Source organism: Chenopodium album, chromosome 11 (assembly GCF_948465745.1).
Source record: "Chenopodium album chromosome 11, dcCheAlbu1.1, whole genome shotgun sequence".
Classification (NCBI taxonomy): domain Eukaryota; kingdom Viridiplantae; phylum Streptophyta; class Magnoliopsida; order Caryophyllales; family Amaranthaceae; genus Chenopodium; species Chenopodium album.
Window position 1 is genome coordinate 8,832,077 of NC_137844.1, and position 17,554 is coordinate 8,849,630.

The 17,554-nt window shown below is 36.6% G+C and overlaps 1 protein-coding gene and 1 long non-coding RNA gene across 9 annotated transcripts; one reads left to right on the forward strand and one right to left on the reverse strand.

Moving 5' to 3' along the window:
• Positions 1 to 1,408: 1,408 nt before the first annotated feature.
• LOC145567338 (uncharacterized) lies at positions 1,409 to 6,438 on the forward strand. Of its 8 annotated transcripts, none has more exons than XR_014095563.1 (9): positions 1,410 to 2,057; positions 2,452 to 2,609; positions 2,956 to 3,055; positions 3,142 to 3,273; positions 4,145 to 4,214; positions 4,329 to 4,477; positions 4,591 to 4,668; positions 5,637 to 5,929; positions 6,126 to 6,438. It is a non-coding gene; the product is annotated as an uncharacterized LOC145567338 (long non-coding RNA). The 8 variants fall into 8 exon arrangements; XR_014095559.1 differs by having other exon boundaries at positions 1,410 to 1,782; positions 1,918 to 2,057; positions 5,637 to 6,438; XR_014095561.1 differs by having other exon boundaries at positions 1,410 to 1,782; positions 1,928 to 2,057; positions 5,637 to 6,438.
• A 5,170-nt stretch (positions 6,439 to 11,608) lies between these two features.
• Positions 11,609 to 13,324, reverse strand: LOC145566233 (uncharacterized). Its single transcript, XM_081625713.1, has one exon. The coding sequence runs from the start codon at positions 13,322 to 13,324 to the stop codon at positions 11,609 to 11,611; it is 1,716 nt and encodes a 571-aa protein (XP_081481839.1).
• Positions 13,325 to 17,554: the final 4,230 nt, after the last annotated feature.

The window sequence follows — 17,554 nt, forward strand, 5'->3', positions numbered from 1 at the left end:
TGATGAAGAATTTTATGGTTGGTGTGTTTAAATTGAATTGTGATATTTAAACTTGGTGATAAAAAAAATGTCTATTGTTCCCTTAACCAACAATATATGTTTTTTTTTTTTAAAAAAAAAACCTGTATTAGGGTTATTAGTTTGAATTTTAATTGAAGCGATTTTTCAGGTATTTGATGAATTTGGATCTTAAATTAGCAATTTTTTTATATTTGGGAAACTTTGATTTTTTATTATAGAAATACTAGGTTAAAAATCGACTAATGGAGATTAAATCTTTTTGTCTAACTATTGAATTAATTCCTCATACCGACAAATTTCAATTCCTTCAACTTTGAACTTTTTTTTTTTTTTTGGTAGGCTTAATATATTTGAGTTTATATTATATCTTAGAAAAATACGTAGTTTTAGAAAATCTCATAAATTCTTTGTGTTATATCCGTGTATCGCACGGAGTTAATCTAGTTTACTACTATATCATTTTAATTTTGTCAATGTAAAACTTTGAACTTTAATGCACTTATAGTATTGATTGCATGTATAGCAATAATAAAAGTTAATTTTTAAAAAATACATACGTAATATTAAAATAAATTTAATAGAATTTCACATAATTATATACAAATTTTTTTATTACACATAAGGCGAAATTAAAGACTCACAAATGATGGTCAAAATAAAGTTATTATAAAATATTAAATCCAAATAATAACTACTTCCTCCGTTTTTCTTTTATTGCACCATAAAGACTTTTACATTATTCACATAATCTTCTTTGACCATTTTTTGTGATTTATCTATAAGGAAAATTATAGTCATGTGGGATTTAGTTTGATTTGTCTCGAAATTTACTTTTTAAATATCAAATTTTTATAATATAAAAGTATAATTAAGGATTTTAATAAACAAAGTAATGCATTGGCAAGTGTGAAATCTCTCATGGTGTAATAAAAAAAGAACGTAAGAATTATATTTTTAAATCAAGGTATTAGTACTCAATTCAGTTATATGGATTAGCCAAGTCACATTTTACTTTGATAATTTCAAATCTAATTGGGTGATTTAAAGTTCAAGTTAAACAATGCTTTTAGTAAAACTTGACATTTCCTTAAAAAAAAATGACTTTCTTAGTAGAAAAAATGTTACTTGTAATTAAGGATTTTGATTAGATCTCCTAACCCGTTATTTCCTCAATCCCTCTAATTTTGCCATACATATTGAAACAAATCCGTAATAATAATAACCATTATAAAAGTGCAAATGTTGCTACTATTCCTTATGAATAGTATTTTTTGGTGTTATTACAGCCTTGTCCCCAACATTAATGAATTGCCAATTATACCCCTTATTTCCACCGACTTACTTGGCCCTTGCTTTTCACCGACTTCCTGACCTTCTTGCTTCTTCCAACTCTTCTTCCATTTTCTCTCTCCTCTATTTCTTCTAAAGTCTGCGCTGATTTTTTTTCGCCATTTTTGTTCCCCATTTTTTCTTCCTTTTTCTACTTCAATGGAGGATGAAAACGAAGCTCAGTTGCTCAACAATTTAATTGATAGAATCAATGAAATTGCTTCAATTTCAGATTATCGTCCTCCTGTTAAGAAACAGTACTGTAATTTAGCTCGTAGGTTGAAGCTTTTGACCCCAATGTTTGAGGAATTGAAGGAGAGTCAATTGCCGTTAGATAACGATGTTGTTATTAATCTCGTTGCTTTTCTCGATTCGCTTGTTCAAGCTCTTGATTTGCTCCGATTTGGTTCTCATGGCAGCAAAATTTATCTGGTTTGGATCTGCTCATTATATACTGTTAATTACTCTTTATTTTAAAGGATTTCATGTTAATTTTGCTTATTTATTTGAAGTTTTAGTTTGATTATTGAGTTCTGAGTATTTTTCCCCAAATTTGGTTGATTTGAGGTAAACCTAGAGAGAGAATCCTAGAGAAACCTAGAGAGAGAAACCTAGAGAGAGAAACTTCTGCAACTCAAGATGAACGTGAAATCCAAGGGCGGCGGCTCAAATACCACCATCGATTTTCCCTCCATCACTGCTTTTCGGTAACTTAAAAATAAATTTCTCATTAGTATTGTTGTTCATTTGATGGTTAATTACCCAACATTTTGAGTTACTTTTGTTGATTGTGAAATGGGGTAATGTGAATTTTTGTGGGTATTTGAAAATTTGAGTTTTTTGTGGTTTAATTTAAGTTTGTAATTGAATTTTTCTATGTATCCTCTCTTTAATTTGAAGCGATGTAGAATTCTACCATCACCACAACTTTCCCCATTTTCTGGCTTCTTGCTCCTTCATTCATTTATGGCGGTGGTGTTTGACTGCTTTCTCTCTCCTTAGATTACTTCCTCTGGTCATTTTTGTGGTATTTAGAAAAATTGATGTTTTTATTTAAGTTTGTAATTGAATTTTTCTGGGTATCCTCTCTTTAATTTGAAGCGATGTAGAATTCTAGGCCGACACAACTAGCGATAGATGCAGAACGCACCACCAATTCGTCCATGGATTACGGCTAGCCTATCTCAAACGGATCAAGGAACTTGAACAGAATGAACACTACCCTTCATCGTCAACAAATTCCTGACCTTGTTCTCAAGGTTCGCACACTCTAATCCTTAACTCTCTGTGATTTTATTGCTTTCTTGCTATGATTGAATTCTTCCTTGATCTTATGTTAGCATTTGTTTGGTTTATTCGGGATTAATTGTCAAATTATCAAGGTAATTTTCTCTAAATCTCTGCTATTGCATGTTTGAAATGGGGATTTTTTTTGTTTTTTTTTTTGGGCGCTGCTAATACTTCTTTGTGTGTTACTTTTTCTCCTCTGTTCTGAGAATTGTACATGGAGATAATTTTATAAAAAAAAAAAATTCATCGCGTTTCTATTGCATTCCAATTATTCTTTCTAATTTTGTTTAATTTGGGTTGTAAATTCAATTTTAGGATTTGGACAATCTCAGAGAAGCTCTGAAGTACTCTGTTCAAATGCTTACAGAGCTTTGAATCTCTAAACTTTCTTCTCCTCATAAGTATATCGAACCGTGTGAGTAATTTCTTGCTGTTATGATTTTTTGCAGATGTTTATAATAGCTTTTATTTTTTCTGAATTTTTAATATGTGTTTTGGAAGCAATGGGACTATGGGAGCTTTAAAAGAATTGAGGAAGCTGGAATTGTTCTTTAAGGATGAGAGCAGGCATGGCTTTTCAGTTTTTGATCTTTACGAACTTGTTCAAAATGGTAGCAACGTGTTACTGAGACTGTAAGTTTTAATACTATAATTTAAAGCTGTTAGATATTGAGGGCACCTTGAATGCTCTAGATATCTTTTCTGTGATATTCAGTGTTTATATATGTCAGCAAAGCTGCAAGGACCTCTGAACTTTTTTTTTTTTCTTACCTTCTATTTTTAATGGTATTTAGGGACTTTGCATTTTTTCTATACTTGACAATTTGCCGCCTTAGGCCTATCTACATTCATGTACAGCCATTGAGCTATACTTCCTTTGTTCTGCATATCCTCAGTAACCCTACGATTCAATGAGTAGCTTGATACAAAAGAGGTGTCACATATCATGTTGTTAGCCTTTTCTGTGCTTGGTTTGGCCTTGGTAGTTATATAGCTTCATTAGAAGGTGATACACTGTTAACAGTTGTTCCAGTCCCATCCCAATTGCTCTTATTTAGCAACTGTTGGAGCTTTAAGGATAAATTCACTTTTGAAAAATTGGAGCTACCAAACATTTCATTCAGTTTAGGTAATTGAATATGGATTATTAACTACTTAAACCCATACGTCAAAGAGCTGTGATTTTGTTAGCTTGCAGATTCGTGAAATTATTTTGCAATCTGGTGCTGTGATTGAATCATATTGTCTCAAAGTTCACGGTCAATTTTGTTGTTTTATTGTCTTAGACGAGTGAGGAAAATAACATGTTGCAGTTGCTTAAGTCTATTTGTTGGTCTATGTGATGAAATCATGAAACAGGTTAAGCTATTTCATTTCTGGGGTTGCATTTGATTTAGCTATTATTTGATGATACTGATGTGATTGCCTTCTACCTGATAAATGAAACCTCTGCTACTGTGCCTTCCAATTTTGTGGTTTTCTGACATCATTCAATGCTTTTCAGGAAAACGTGAAAACAAAGCATCCTCAACTGCTTTACAAGTCCAAATTGTATAAAATTCTGCAAAAAGGAAGTAATGAGCTTATCTTCCATTCTCGACACTTAATTGATTCTAAAGCTGAATATAGTAATATTCTTTCCCACATTTTGATATTAGTCTTACTTTGATATTGTCTGATGTTGGCAGCTGGAATTCCTAATGTAAGATGGTTTGGTGTTGAAGGAGACTATAATGTATTAGTCATAGATCTACTTGGGCCCAGCTTAGAAGATTTATTCAATTTCTGTAGTAGGAAGTATTCACTGAAGACTGTTCTTATGCTTGCTGATCAGATGGTATTATGTTTTGTTATTTTTTTTTTTGAGGATTGCAAAATATTTTCACTTTGGATAGAGCACTCAAATGGTCTTATTATTTGCTACTTATTATAGTAATATTTTTTGTGCAGGTTTGTTGTTTTGTATATGGAAAGAATGGTTCACTTTGCATTATTCAGCGCATAATTCGGCCAGCAACAATGAATTAGGTGTGTTCTGGTAGATTTTATGGTATTCACTATTTGTGCTTTCCTATCTACGCTGGCACTTTTTTTCAGGGTGGGATGGGATGTTTCTAGATGTTTGTGCTTGATTTATGAAACTTTGTATTGCAATCTCACCTGATATGGTGATTTCTTGTATTGCTTGTATATTCTGTCTACACTTCTTACTTCTTATAGATGCAGGAAACTAATAATTTAGTAATCATGTCATCATGATTACTAAATTATAGGGATATTAGACCAATCCCCATCTCAACCCTCGATTCCCCCCCCCAACACACACACGCAGACACCTTTTTTTTTTTTTTTTTTTTTTCAAAAATGGCATTATTTTACTTTCCGCGACCACTTTCACAACCACCGCCAAATTTAGATTACCCCTAACTTCCTTTAGGAATTTTCATCTTACCAGCTTTACCCCAACTCTGACTTATTACCGACCAAACCCCAGCAGGCCAGCACAATTTGATTCGGAAACCTGTGCTGCTCACTAGCAAGAAATGGAGGTGGTGTACTGTATGGTGGCTGAGAGGGCTGTGGAACTCTGGTTGGGTTGTGTTGCATGGGTCAGGGGAGGGGAATGGGAAGAGGAGGAGGAGAAAAGAAACATGGTTATCATTTCTTTTTATCAAGTAGTTTGTATTTGGTGGATAATTTAATTTGATGTGTCATCTTTTGAGAACCTATTCTAAGGAATGCTCCTTTTCATTTTTATCAAAGGATTTGCTTTGAAAACATGAAGGTTAAACGATTGTATACTTAAACTGATCCCACTCATTAAAAGTCTGAATGTGTTATGTTTGCTACTATGATTATGTTATTGGAGCTTTTATATTTGTATTTATAGTTTTATACAGCTCATAATGTGGTTATGTGGGCACTTATTTTGTTGGAGTATTTGCTACTATATCTTAAAGTGGGGAATGTAAGACATTTATATCTTGTTAATGTAGGGAAGTGCTAAAAGATTGGTAAAAACTGCATTGCAAGAAGCAGCTAAAAAAAGAGTGATGAGATACTCTGATTTGAAAAAGATAGACCGTGGGGTACGTCAGCATTTCCACGATGACATCACTGTGATTATTGTATTCTTTGATTCAAATCTAATATCCAGAGCTAGCTTAGTAAGGGGTACCACATTGTCCCTCAGAGGTGGTGGTATCAGCCTACATGCAAAAACTCTAGCCCCTTGTGCCACGCCCATGGAAGTCGGCGACAGGCTAACAGGGCTAACAGCTGATGAAAGGTTTCTCCTTTTTTTTTCATGTTATTATCTCTGTTGTATCTAATGCCCCAAACCCTTTTTTCAGCCTTCTCATCAGGTGACACACTATTTAGAAAGATAAAATGGAAGGTTATGATCTTTTTTTTAATTTTAAATTTTTTAATGTAAAATGTAACATTTAACTTTGAGATAGCGTGTTAAATTATTTTGCGAGCAGAATGAAAAAGAAAGAATCTGGTCGAGGCAGCTCTGAAAGGTGATGAGAAAGATTCATTCAAGAAAGAATCTGGTCGAGGCAGCTCTGAAAGGTGATGAGAAAGATTCATTCTTTGGGACACTCCTCTACTAATCTTGATCCCATGGTCTTGAAACTCTGTAAATGATTGTATTTCTTATCGTTGGAGGGGATTGGGGGTACGCTCGTAGTGCATGCTTCAACGACTTAAACCTTAAATAAAATAAGTGTTAAGATATTCCCTCCAACTGTATTATCTAAATATCGTATATAAAATAAATTTATAGATAAATAACCCGCAAATAAACTTCAATACATACATATATGATATTTCTCATTCATTTAATACATTCCACGTCAATTACAAACTCTAACTACTATAATTTTCAACTGAACCACCAATTGAAAATTTTCTACTTTAAAAACTATAACAAACAAATACACAATTCTTTCATATATTTTACATTTAATCTATTTTAAATAACTTCAACCTTTAGTATTGCATTTCCTTAAACTACTTCTTATAATCACAATCATTTCAAAACAAATTATTCAGCAATTATTTAGGTACTCAATAGAAACCATATTGCGTTCTAAAATAATATCTAAAACAATAATATAATTCTTTTTAAAATCTTTAAATTGTAACGAATTCTAGATAATTTCACTTATAACACTGGTTTTTCCATAGGTAATTTCCCATGGAAACTTTATCACTAATTCACTATTGCTTGTCAGTACTAACAAATTCATATATCCTTATTATTACAAAACCCGAACACAATCACAAATATCACAACCACTGACCACAATCGCGAATTTTACTTATCTTACCGTCGGGGGAGCACGCGCATCGCGCGTGCTCCAACGACTAGTGTCTCTAAAAGTTTATTTTTTTTTAAAAAAATAATTTTTAATTACAATCGCGCTTAGGGGTGTCCATTAGGTTTTCAGTTTATATTTACCTCAAATCCAAAATAAATTTCGGTTTTCAATTATCAAATCCAATCCGATCCGAATTCCTAACCAAATCCAATCTGATCCAATTAGAATTAAAATTTGGTTATTTGGATCCGATCCGAAAATCCGAAATAAAATATGTTGCAATTTTTTTTGGGCCTAGTATGATTATAAAATAAAAAATGCAATGATAAAAATTCATTCCTTGAAAGTATAGTTGTACACAATTAATACAGGTGTTGAAAACATAGTTTTTGATGATTAATATTAATATAAGTATAAAAATAGTTTAACATGATTAATATTCACAATACTTATTTATAAAATAATGGTTTCATATTTCGGTTATTTCGGTGTTTTGGATCCGAACATGCAAGGTCAATCCAATTCGATCCGAAAATACGGATTTAAAAAAAAATTCAATCCGATCCAATACGATTTAAAGTTCAGATCCATTTTGAATTTATAATTCAGTTTTGATTGAATTGGATTTTGGTTTTAATCCGAATAATGAACACCCCTACTCTTCTATCTCTCTCGCGCATCAAGGATTGTGTGTTTATGTCTACTTATGTGCACAATATTTAACGTATTTATTCAAAAAGGAATTCAAGATTTAGAATAGTATTTTAGGGATTGAGCCTGTCTTATGAAAATTATATATTTGAAAAATACACGTGTTTACACAAATTTCGAGTCTAAATAAATAAAGACGGGAAATAAAGTAACAAATGAATTTATATTAATATGTGAATTTTTGGGTACAATCTCTGTATAACATTTTATAATAAAATAAACTAAGTCCTCTGATTCTGTTCCGCAGCTTGACAATGACACGTGGTGACACCTGTAGGTTGACGTTTGATGACGTCGACTTGAGTTTGAATGCAGGGTGACGTTTGATGATGTCAACCTGTACTCGAAGGGTTATGTTTGAATACACCTGAACGAGGGCTTATGAAGCTTAATCCCGTTCAAATGTGTTTGAGTGTATCTGAACAAGTCGGCACGAATTTGATGTACTTATTGACTCACTTCAGAGAGAATTCCTTTTGAGTTTTATGAGCTCTTGGAATAATGATTTCTGGATCCCCTCAACTGATGGAGGAATGATGTATTTATAGGAGATGAGAACCCTTGAAGTGGACTTAATAGGTTTGGGCCTGACCCATTTAATGACTTAGAAGTCTTTTAACCTGGTCCATTTGACTTATTTTATAACCCGAATTGTATTTGATTAATTCGAATTATTTATTTGGGTGAGGCCAAAATAATTAAAATGGATCATTAACATGATTTATCCCAAATTAATTTATTTAATTTAATGTATGACACTTATAAAATTTCCGTGTCTACAAATTGCCCCCTCGAGACTGTGTCACATACACGATTTGAAGTGTTTGGTGGACAGGGTCTCGACTATTTTGCTTGACTTGTGAGTCATTATTATTATTATTATTTTTTTAAGTACTAGGTTTGGTTTATGGGAACTCTTGAGCCCCAAGATAAGAGTCCTAGTCGTATTAGGTTTTGATCTCCTAAAAGATCATTGTCCACCCTAACTTATAAATTAAGGTAGCTAACAATTTATTTAGCTGTCGAACAGCACCTCTTTGCTGAGCAACCAAATTTTGATCAACTCATCACCGTCGTCGACCACGTTTAACCAACTTCCGCAGTCAAATCTAGGCAATTCTCTTCCACGCCTATTTAATCATTCGACATCTAGAGCAAGGAATCTCAATTCCTTGATTTTTTTACCTGGACAATGTCGTTCACATGGTGATTAATTAGGCCTTCTATATTTGCAATTGCATATTGACTTTGTATTGCCTAACTTCCTTGATGATCTGACTTGCTTTGCCACAAATTTGATGAATTAATCAATCTTGTTCTTTTCTTGATTGATGTGCAGCACCAAACTATAAGAGTTTGGGTGACTTTGGATTTTGTCCGCAACCGAAATCTCCAAGAGACTACATAGTCCTTTACGTCCAAACAATAAGTGGTCTGAACAACTCCCTTTTTTTTTTTATTCGCACAAGAATAATGAATTCAAGGACTAATCGATTACTCGTTAAATTTGCAGCCTTTAATTTGATTCAATTTCGACTATTTGTCAAATTCCCAATCTTGTTTGTCGCTGCGGCAAGGAGTTTTGATATGGTGTAGCAACGAACAACAAAAGGTACGAGTAATTGATACTCAATTTGCGGTATTCAATTATAATTACTCCTTGAATTGTTTGACATCCCAATTTTGATTTTTTAGCTGTTTGTGGCAAAGAGGTGTGACAATTTAGGGTATTGCTGCAGCAAGTTAATTATCAACAACAATAAGTAATTGACACCAAACTTTCACCTTTTCTATTTCAAATTTTCAATTAACTCAACAATTTTGCTCTCCATCCACTTGGAGTTAATATTGCTTCTTCGCAGCATCGAACGCTAACTGGTAGATGACTTATTGCAATTTGATCCGATTATTCTAGTGTAGCAATTGTCGGCCAATACCCATACTATATGAGAATAGTCGAATAGGTGCAACTCTATGCTACTTTATTGTGACACGCTTTTTTTTTTTTTTTTGGAAAATTTGTCAAAAACAACCTTTTAAAGTGTCTATTTTATTAAAAACAACCTTTTAAATTTTTTTTTGCAACTTCAGACCACATTATAAATTTTTTTTACCAAAGACAACCTAATGCTAGTTTTCGGCGTTGACTCTATTTTTCCGATGTTGACCACGAGTGTGTGAGGCACGGGACTTCATATATTTCTAATTATACCCCTTTCCCCTCCAATTAACTCCTATTAAAACCCTTCAAAGTGACAAATTACTTTGAGAGAGGAGGGGATTTAGTACGAGTGAATTGGAGGGAAAGGGGTGTAATTAGCAATATATGAGGTCACATGTCTCATACACTCGTTGTCAACATCGGAAAAATAGAGTCAACGCCGAAAATTAGCATTAGGTTGTCTTTGATAAAAAAAAATTATAATGTGGTCTGAATTTGTAAAAAAATATTTAAAAGGTTGTTTTAAATAAAGTGAACACTTTAAAAGGTTGTTTCTAACAAATTTTCCATTTTTTTTTTAATATATATATATATATATATATATATATATATATATATATATATATATATATATATATATATATATATATATATATATATATATATATTTGCATGTGTCTTTGTAGCATTGTGTGCATATGACAGATTCACAAGGTAGCCATACGTTGCCGCCCATATCGCGATGGGTCAGGACCCTTTGTTATGAACCCATCGGGAATGTCAAGTCATGTATGCCAGTCGTTATAAACTTGACATCTTAAGACTGGCCGGATAACTTGAAGACTTGAAGTCGCCCTTGTCGCGATGAGTCAGGACCCTTTGTTATGAACTCATCGGAGACGTCAAGTCATGTATGCCAGTCGTTATGAACTTGGCGTCTTTAAGACAGGTCTGATAACTTGAAGACTTGAGTCGCCCATGTCGCGATGGGTCAGAACTCTTTGTTATGAACCCATCGGAGATGTCAAGTCATGTATGTCAATCGTTATGAACTTGACATCTTAAGACTGGCCTACTCAAGATTCCAATAAGAGATTGACTTTATGACATATTCATCATACATGTGCCATGTCAAACACTACACCCTCTTTTTTTGTTGCTTGCTTTGCTTTGTTGTTCACAGTTTATACTCTTGTGAGCCAGGAGTAAATTTTTTTGTTTTGTTTTGCCGTACACAGTTTATACTCTTGCGGGCCAGGAGTTTTTTTTTTTTTAGTTTCACTGTACACAGTTTATACTCTTGTGGGCCATGAGTAAAGATTTTTTTTTGTTTAGCCGTACACAGTTTATGCTCTTGCGGGCCAGGAGTAGTACAATGGTGATGATTTTTTTTTTTTTGATGTGACTGCACTTGATAATTTTTTTTTCAAGCTGCCTACGTACTTGCTAAATAAACTAGTTATCGTGCAAGATCAAGCCAACGTAGTTCAAACAATGCATTTTTTTTTTGGTAAGCAGTTTATTCTCTTACTTAGGAGTGTACAAGGCTTTCACTTCATGAATAGTAGCGCTTTAAAAACTTGCCATTAATTGGACCTACGTGCACTCCGTCGGCATCAACAATTTTGTATGCTCCTCATACCACATAAGGACCATCCCATTTTGATGTGAACTTATTTCCAGTTTTGCGCGAAGTAATGATAGGCCTTCTCACTGCTAGGACCATATCTCCCACTTGAAAAGAACGAGGTCGAACCTTTTTGTTGAATGCGCGTGACATGCGAGCTTGATAGCATTGCAATTTTTGTTGAGCTTGCAATCTTTTTTCATCAAGCGCTTCAAGTTCAGCCAATCGAAGCTTGTCATTTTCATCACTAGTTAAACCCTCTTGAATGGCAATTCTTAGTGATGGAATTTGAACTTCTAAGGGTAGGACAGCCTCAACACCATACACCAACGCGTATGGGGTCGATTGTGTTGCATTCTTTTATGTCGTCCTATATGCCCAAAGTGCTTCCCCTGTCTTTTCATGCAAGTCACGCTTAGACTTTGCAACGACCTTGCTTAGCAAATTACAAAGCGTTTTGTTAAATGCTTCAGCTAGACCATTTGTAGGAGCATTGTACATGGATGACTTATGTTGCGTGAACTTGAACTTTTGGCAAAGGCTATCCATCAAGTTGTTGACGAATGGCTTTCCGTTGTCAGTAACGATTCTTTGAGGTATTCCATACCTGTAAATGATATGGGTGCGAATGAAATCGACAACATTTTTTTTTTTCACCTCACGAAGGGGAATAGATTCAGCCCACTTAGAGAAGTAATCTGTGGCAGCCAGGATGTAAGCGTGACCACCAGATGACTTTGGTGTGATCGGACCGACAACGTCAAGACCCCATCCTTCGAATGGCCATGATGTCACAGTTGGATGTAGTGGTTCTGGAGGTTGGTGAATGAAGTTTGCATGAAACTGACATGCTTCACATTTTTTAACAAACTCCATGCAATCTTGAACCATTGAAGGCCAGTAGTACCCCGCCCTTTTGATACGATCATGAAGCTTAGGACCAGATTGATGAGCTCCACAAATCCCTGAATGAAATTCCTCTATTGTTTTGGCTGCCTCCTCATCTTCTAGACATCTCGACCATAGCTTGTCAAAAGATCGTCTATAAAGAGTCCCTTTGAAGAGAATAAAACGAGGGGCTCGGCGGCAGATTTCTATTCGATGTCGTGGATCATTAGGCAGCTTTTGGTGATCCAAATAATTGATGATTGGTTGACGCCAGTCTTCTTTGTCAATTTGGCAGACAGTGATCATGTCAACTTCCTCGACCTCTTCATCTTCAATTTCATATTCTTCAGGAGCAACTACCCATCGATTGCAAACGGGCACATACATGGTTTCCTCTGCCCCCAGTGCCAAAGTGGCTGCAAGGCCAGCAAGCGCGTCAGCCATCTTATTGGCACTCCTTGGAACATGGCTTAGCTTGACGATGTCAAATTTGTCAAGCAATCTTGATGCGTGTTTGTGATAAGGAATTAAATCCTCTTTCTTGACTTCATATTCGCCTAAAAGTTGACTTATAACGAGTTGCGAATCTCCATAAACATCAAGATCTTGAATTCCCATTTCAACCGCCATTTGAAGGCCCAAAATGAGGGCTTTGTACTCAGCCATATTGTTTGAGCACAACTGAGTTAACACAAATGAGTAAGGTAAGACGTGCTTTTCTGGCGATACAAAGACTACCCCTGCTCCTGCGCCGTCGTGACGAGCAGCCCCATCAAAATATATTTCCCATGGTGGGAGTATTTCAATGTTAAATACGTCTTCTCCAGGCAAGTCAACGGAAATCTCCCATTCAGGTGGCACCGGGTGGTCGGCAAAGAAGTCAGCGATGGCTTGTCCTTTGACAGACTTTTGTGGTACGAAAACTATATCGTACTGTTTGATGAGTACAACCCATTTAGCTAGTCTTCCTGACAACATTGGTCTTGAGAGGATGTACTTGATTGGGTCGGCTTTTGAGACGACATGGACGGTATGAGCTTGCATGTAATGCTTTAACTTCTGGACGACAAAAATTAACGCAAGACAAATTTTTTCAATTGGTGAATAATTCAGCTCGGCACCCACCAATGTTCGACTCAAGTAATAAAGAGCTGTCTCCTTACGTTCTTCAATTTCTTGAGCACACATTGCCCCCCAGTGATCTTTCTTGAGCAGCAATGTAAAGGATTAGAGGTTTTCCTTTAACTGGTGCCCCCAAAACCGGCGGAGAGGACAAATACTTCTTTATATTGTCAAACGCTTTTTGACATGACTCATCCCATTTGAATGGAGCATCCTTCTTCATGAGATGGCTAAATGGTTGACATCTGCCTGCAAGATTGGAGATGAATCTCCAAATATATGGCGCCCTTGGAGACCGCGAAGTTCCTTGAGATTTCGTGGTACAGGCATTTCTTGAATTGCCTTGATTTTGGTTTGGTCAATTTCAATTCCCCTATGTTTTACGATGAAACCTAAAAATTTTCCTGAGGTAACACCGAATGCACATTTGAGAGGATTCATTTTCAATTGACATTTGCGTAGTCTTTCAAAGATTTTGCGAAGGTCACCTAGGTGATCCTCCCTCTTTTTAGACTTAACCACTAAATCGTACACATAACACTCCACAATTTTGTGTATCATGTCTTCGAAGATCTTTTGCATTGCACGTTGATACGTAGCTCCAGCATTTTTCAAACCGAATGGCATAACTTTGTAGCAAAATATCCCTTTTGGGGTGCGAAATGTCGTGGCTTCTTGATCTTCAGGCGCCATGTGAATTTGATTGTATCCGGCTGTACAATCCATGAATGACAATGCCTCATGTCCAGTAGTGGCGTCGATCATGATTTCCGTGACTGGAAGTGGGAAGTCATCCTTGGGACATGCTTCATTCAAATCGCGAAAATCCACACAAACTCGCAATTGTCCATTTTTCTTCCTCACAGGGACAATATTTGCTATCCATGTAGGGTATTTGACTTCACGAATGAAGCCTGCATCAATGAGTTTGTTCACCTCAGATTCAATTTCTGGGATCAGCTCTGGCCTGAATCGCCTTTGTGATTGCTTCTTTGGACTCACACCCTTTTTTATTGTCAATCGATGGACGACGACTTTTGGGTTGAGACCTGGCATTTCTTTGTAACTCCATGCGAAGACATCCTTATACTCAGAGAGTAATTTGAAGTACTCTTGTTTTTCCGCTTGGGTGAGAAGAGCACTGATGTATACAGGGCGTGGGTCTTCAAGAGTACCAAGGTTTAACTCTTTTAACTCATCTATTGTTGCTTGCCCCCCGTCTTCAAGTGTCTTGGGAGCTTCATCAGCTTCTATCTCCTCATCGAGATTTGACACCTCTTCAGCCGTTACATGGTTCGTGGAAACAATCTCCTTGTGTTCCTCTATAACATGGTTTGACGACTCATTTTGGTTGGTGAAAACCACAGTGCGAACTCTTGCCTTTAAAGGTTGTTGCTCAGTGATGTCTATGTCTTGCGTTCTCTTCATACGAGAGGGAACAACACTTTTTGGCTTGTCATTCTTCATGACATTGTCTTCCCTTTTCTTTATGCGACTAAAAGCCGACTGTCTTTGTTCTTTGCTAGAGGCATTTGTCATGCCTACGCGGTTAAAGACAGATATTTTTCGCCTTAAGGGTTGAGAGCTTGAAGTTTCTTCCACCCTACGGTCACATTCTCCAAGCCTATCAAACACTGAGATATGATTCCTCGTGGTAGATGGTTGAAGTCGATCAAATACAGAAGTTCTGGGAGAGGGAACATCATTCTCACCCTCATCTTCCTTGAGTTCCTCAGCAGTAATGTACTGTGAAGAAGAGGTGTCTACTTTACGCCATACACCAATTTTGATTGGCTTGGGGCGCTGAAACCCTAGACCTGCCTTGGATTCTTGATAACTAGAGCCATAGTCAAGCAATTTCTTCTGAGTATCATTGAGTCCGTTGGGTTTAATGTCAATGACTTTACCCATAGGTGTTGGGTTTTCAAAGTCATATCCCGACTTTGCCAATAGCTGGTATGCATTTTGGCCGAACTTTGCTTTATTAAGCTCTTTTGCCTTGGATGACTCTGTTGGCAACTTAGAAATTTGGTTTTGTGTGCCTTTACCCAATGGTATAGTTGTTTTACTCTTCAAACTTTGTAGAGTAGTGTCATCAATGGGCTTTGCTACCTTAGCATCGAGGTTAACCTCGCGACACTCAAAGGGTGATTCTCCCTCCTTGCGACGTGATTTTGGGATGTATCGCAAAATAGGAGTTGTCAACTTTGGCTTTTCTTTTATGACAAGTTGAGAGTCACTCTTTTCCTCCACTTCTACCTTTTGTTGAGGCTTCTCTTCAACATGAGATGTCTTTTCGGCATTTGTAGCTAAAGCAATGCTCTCTTTAACTTCTCTTTTTCCCGTTGAAAGGACTTGCGAAGGTAGTATCTCACTTGACGCCTCCTCTTCCTCAAAAAACTTGGCGTCAGCTAAGTAAGAATCTGCTTTGCTAAAGGGTTTAACATCCCCATTTATCTTCTTTTCTCCCCCACGATAGTACTTGAGACATTGATGGAGGGTTGATGCAACAACACCATTCTCATGCAACCAAGGGCGTCCTAGCAACATTTTGTATGATGTCTTGGTGTCAATCACATGAAAGAGAGTCGATGAAGTTAACTCTCCCATTGTGAGTTCTAGGCGTATTATGCCTATTGCACGCTGACTGTCAAGGTTAAATCCTTGGATCACTATGCGACTGTTAGATAATTCATCCATCTTGATTCCTAACTCTGTCATAGTGGATTTTGGCATGATGTTGACAGCGGATCCACCATCAACTAAAATGCAACTCACTTTTTGTTCGCGGATGTACCCTGACACAAACAAAGGTCTATTATGGGGTTTTGACCCCATCAACAAGTCATCATCTGTGAAAGCTAAGGCTGCGTTGCATGACACACATTTTGTGGCGTCCTCCGCAGGTTCTCCAGCATTTTTCACCTTATCGGCATACAACTCTGGGTGTTGAAGTGCAAGCGATAACTGTCGACACATCTCTTTAGGCAAATGAAAAATTTGCCTCCATCCCATGCGTGAAGGAAGAGCATCCAAGACAGTAGATTTTTTTGGGTTTACTACCACCTCAGATTGTTGTATAGCTGATTTTGTTGATGTTTCATTATCAACTTGTTCCTCCTCACTTTCCACAAAGGAAACCATATTCGCCGTAACCACAGTAAAGTAGTCTTCCGGGAAATATTCCTCCAAAGTTATGGGAGACAACGGCTCTTGCTCAAGCAAATCTATGGGGATGACCTTTTGCTTACTGACCCCTTTTTCTTTCTTTTTACCCTTTGAATTCTTGGGCTTTCTCTTCTTTTGCTGCTTTTTTCTACGATACGAAGGTTGTGGTTTTGGAGCATGCACATGTTTTCTTGGCCTTCTCCTTGTCACCAATGTCCACCCTTCGTCATCATCTTCATCTTGGGCGTTAACATGTGTTTGGTGTTCAACCTGGGACGAGACTTCATGTCGAATGGGTTGACTCTCCACAAGTATAATTACTGGCTCCAAACTCCCAAATCGCAAAGTTTGAGCCTGAAATGATGGTTCAGTAGCTACTGAGGCATGATTTGATGTCACTGGCTCGTCGACATCTAGCTCAATTGTTCCATCCTTTGCCAATTGCATAATTTTCTCCTTAAGTGTTATACACTTTTCAATAGGATGACTACTCAACCTATGATACGGACAATAATTGGGATCGGATGTCTTATTCATTTGCTCAGGTCGCTTTGACTTAGGCAACTCAATGATTTTGTTTTCAAGCAATTTGTCTAGCATGCCAGACAAGTCAGAGTCTGGGAAAGGGTACTTCTTAGCTTGAAGCACTTTCAAAGTGGGTTTATCTTTCTTGACAAATCTCGAAGATAAACCCTTACTTTCTTCTTTCTTCTTACCCGAAATTTTGACGGGTGCAGAAGAAGTAGTCACAGACAACGTCTCCTTAGTTGAACTTTTGGAGGACTTGTCATTTTTGTAATACTCCTTCTTTTCTTTCTTGGCTTCCAAAGAAAGCCCCTTCTTCTTCTTGTTGTAGGCAATTGAGAGTTCCATGTCATGAGCTCTCGTCGCCAACTCTTGAAAAGATCCTGGTTTGATCCCCTTTAGAATGTAATGTAGTTCCCAACTCATCCTGTTGATGCACATCTCTATGGCAGAGGTTTCAGTCAGCCGATCTTTACATTCCAAACTTAGAGCGCGCCAGCGGTTGATGTAATCAATGACTGGCTCTTCATCCCATTGTGTAGTTTGAGTTAGCTCAGTCATGCTAACAACACGCTCAGTGCTGAAGAATCGCCCCAAAAATTC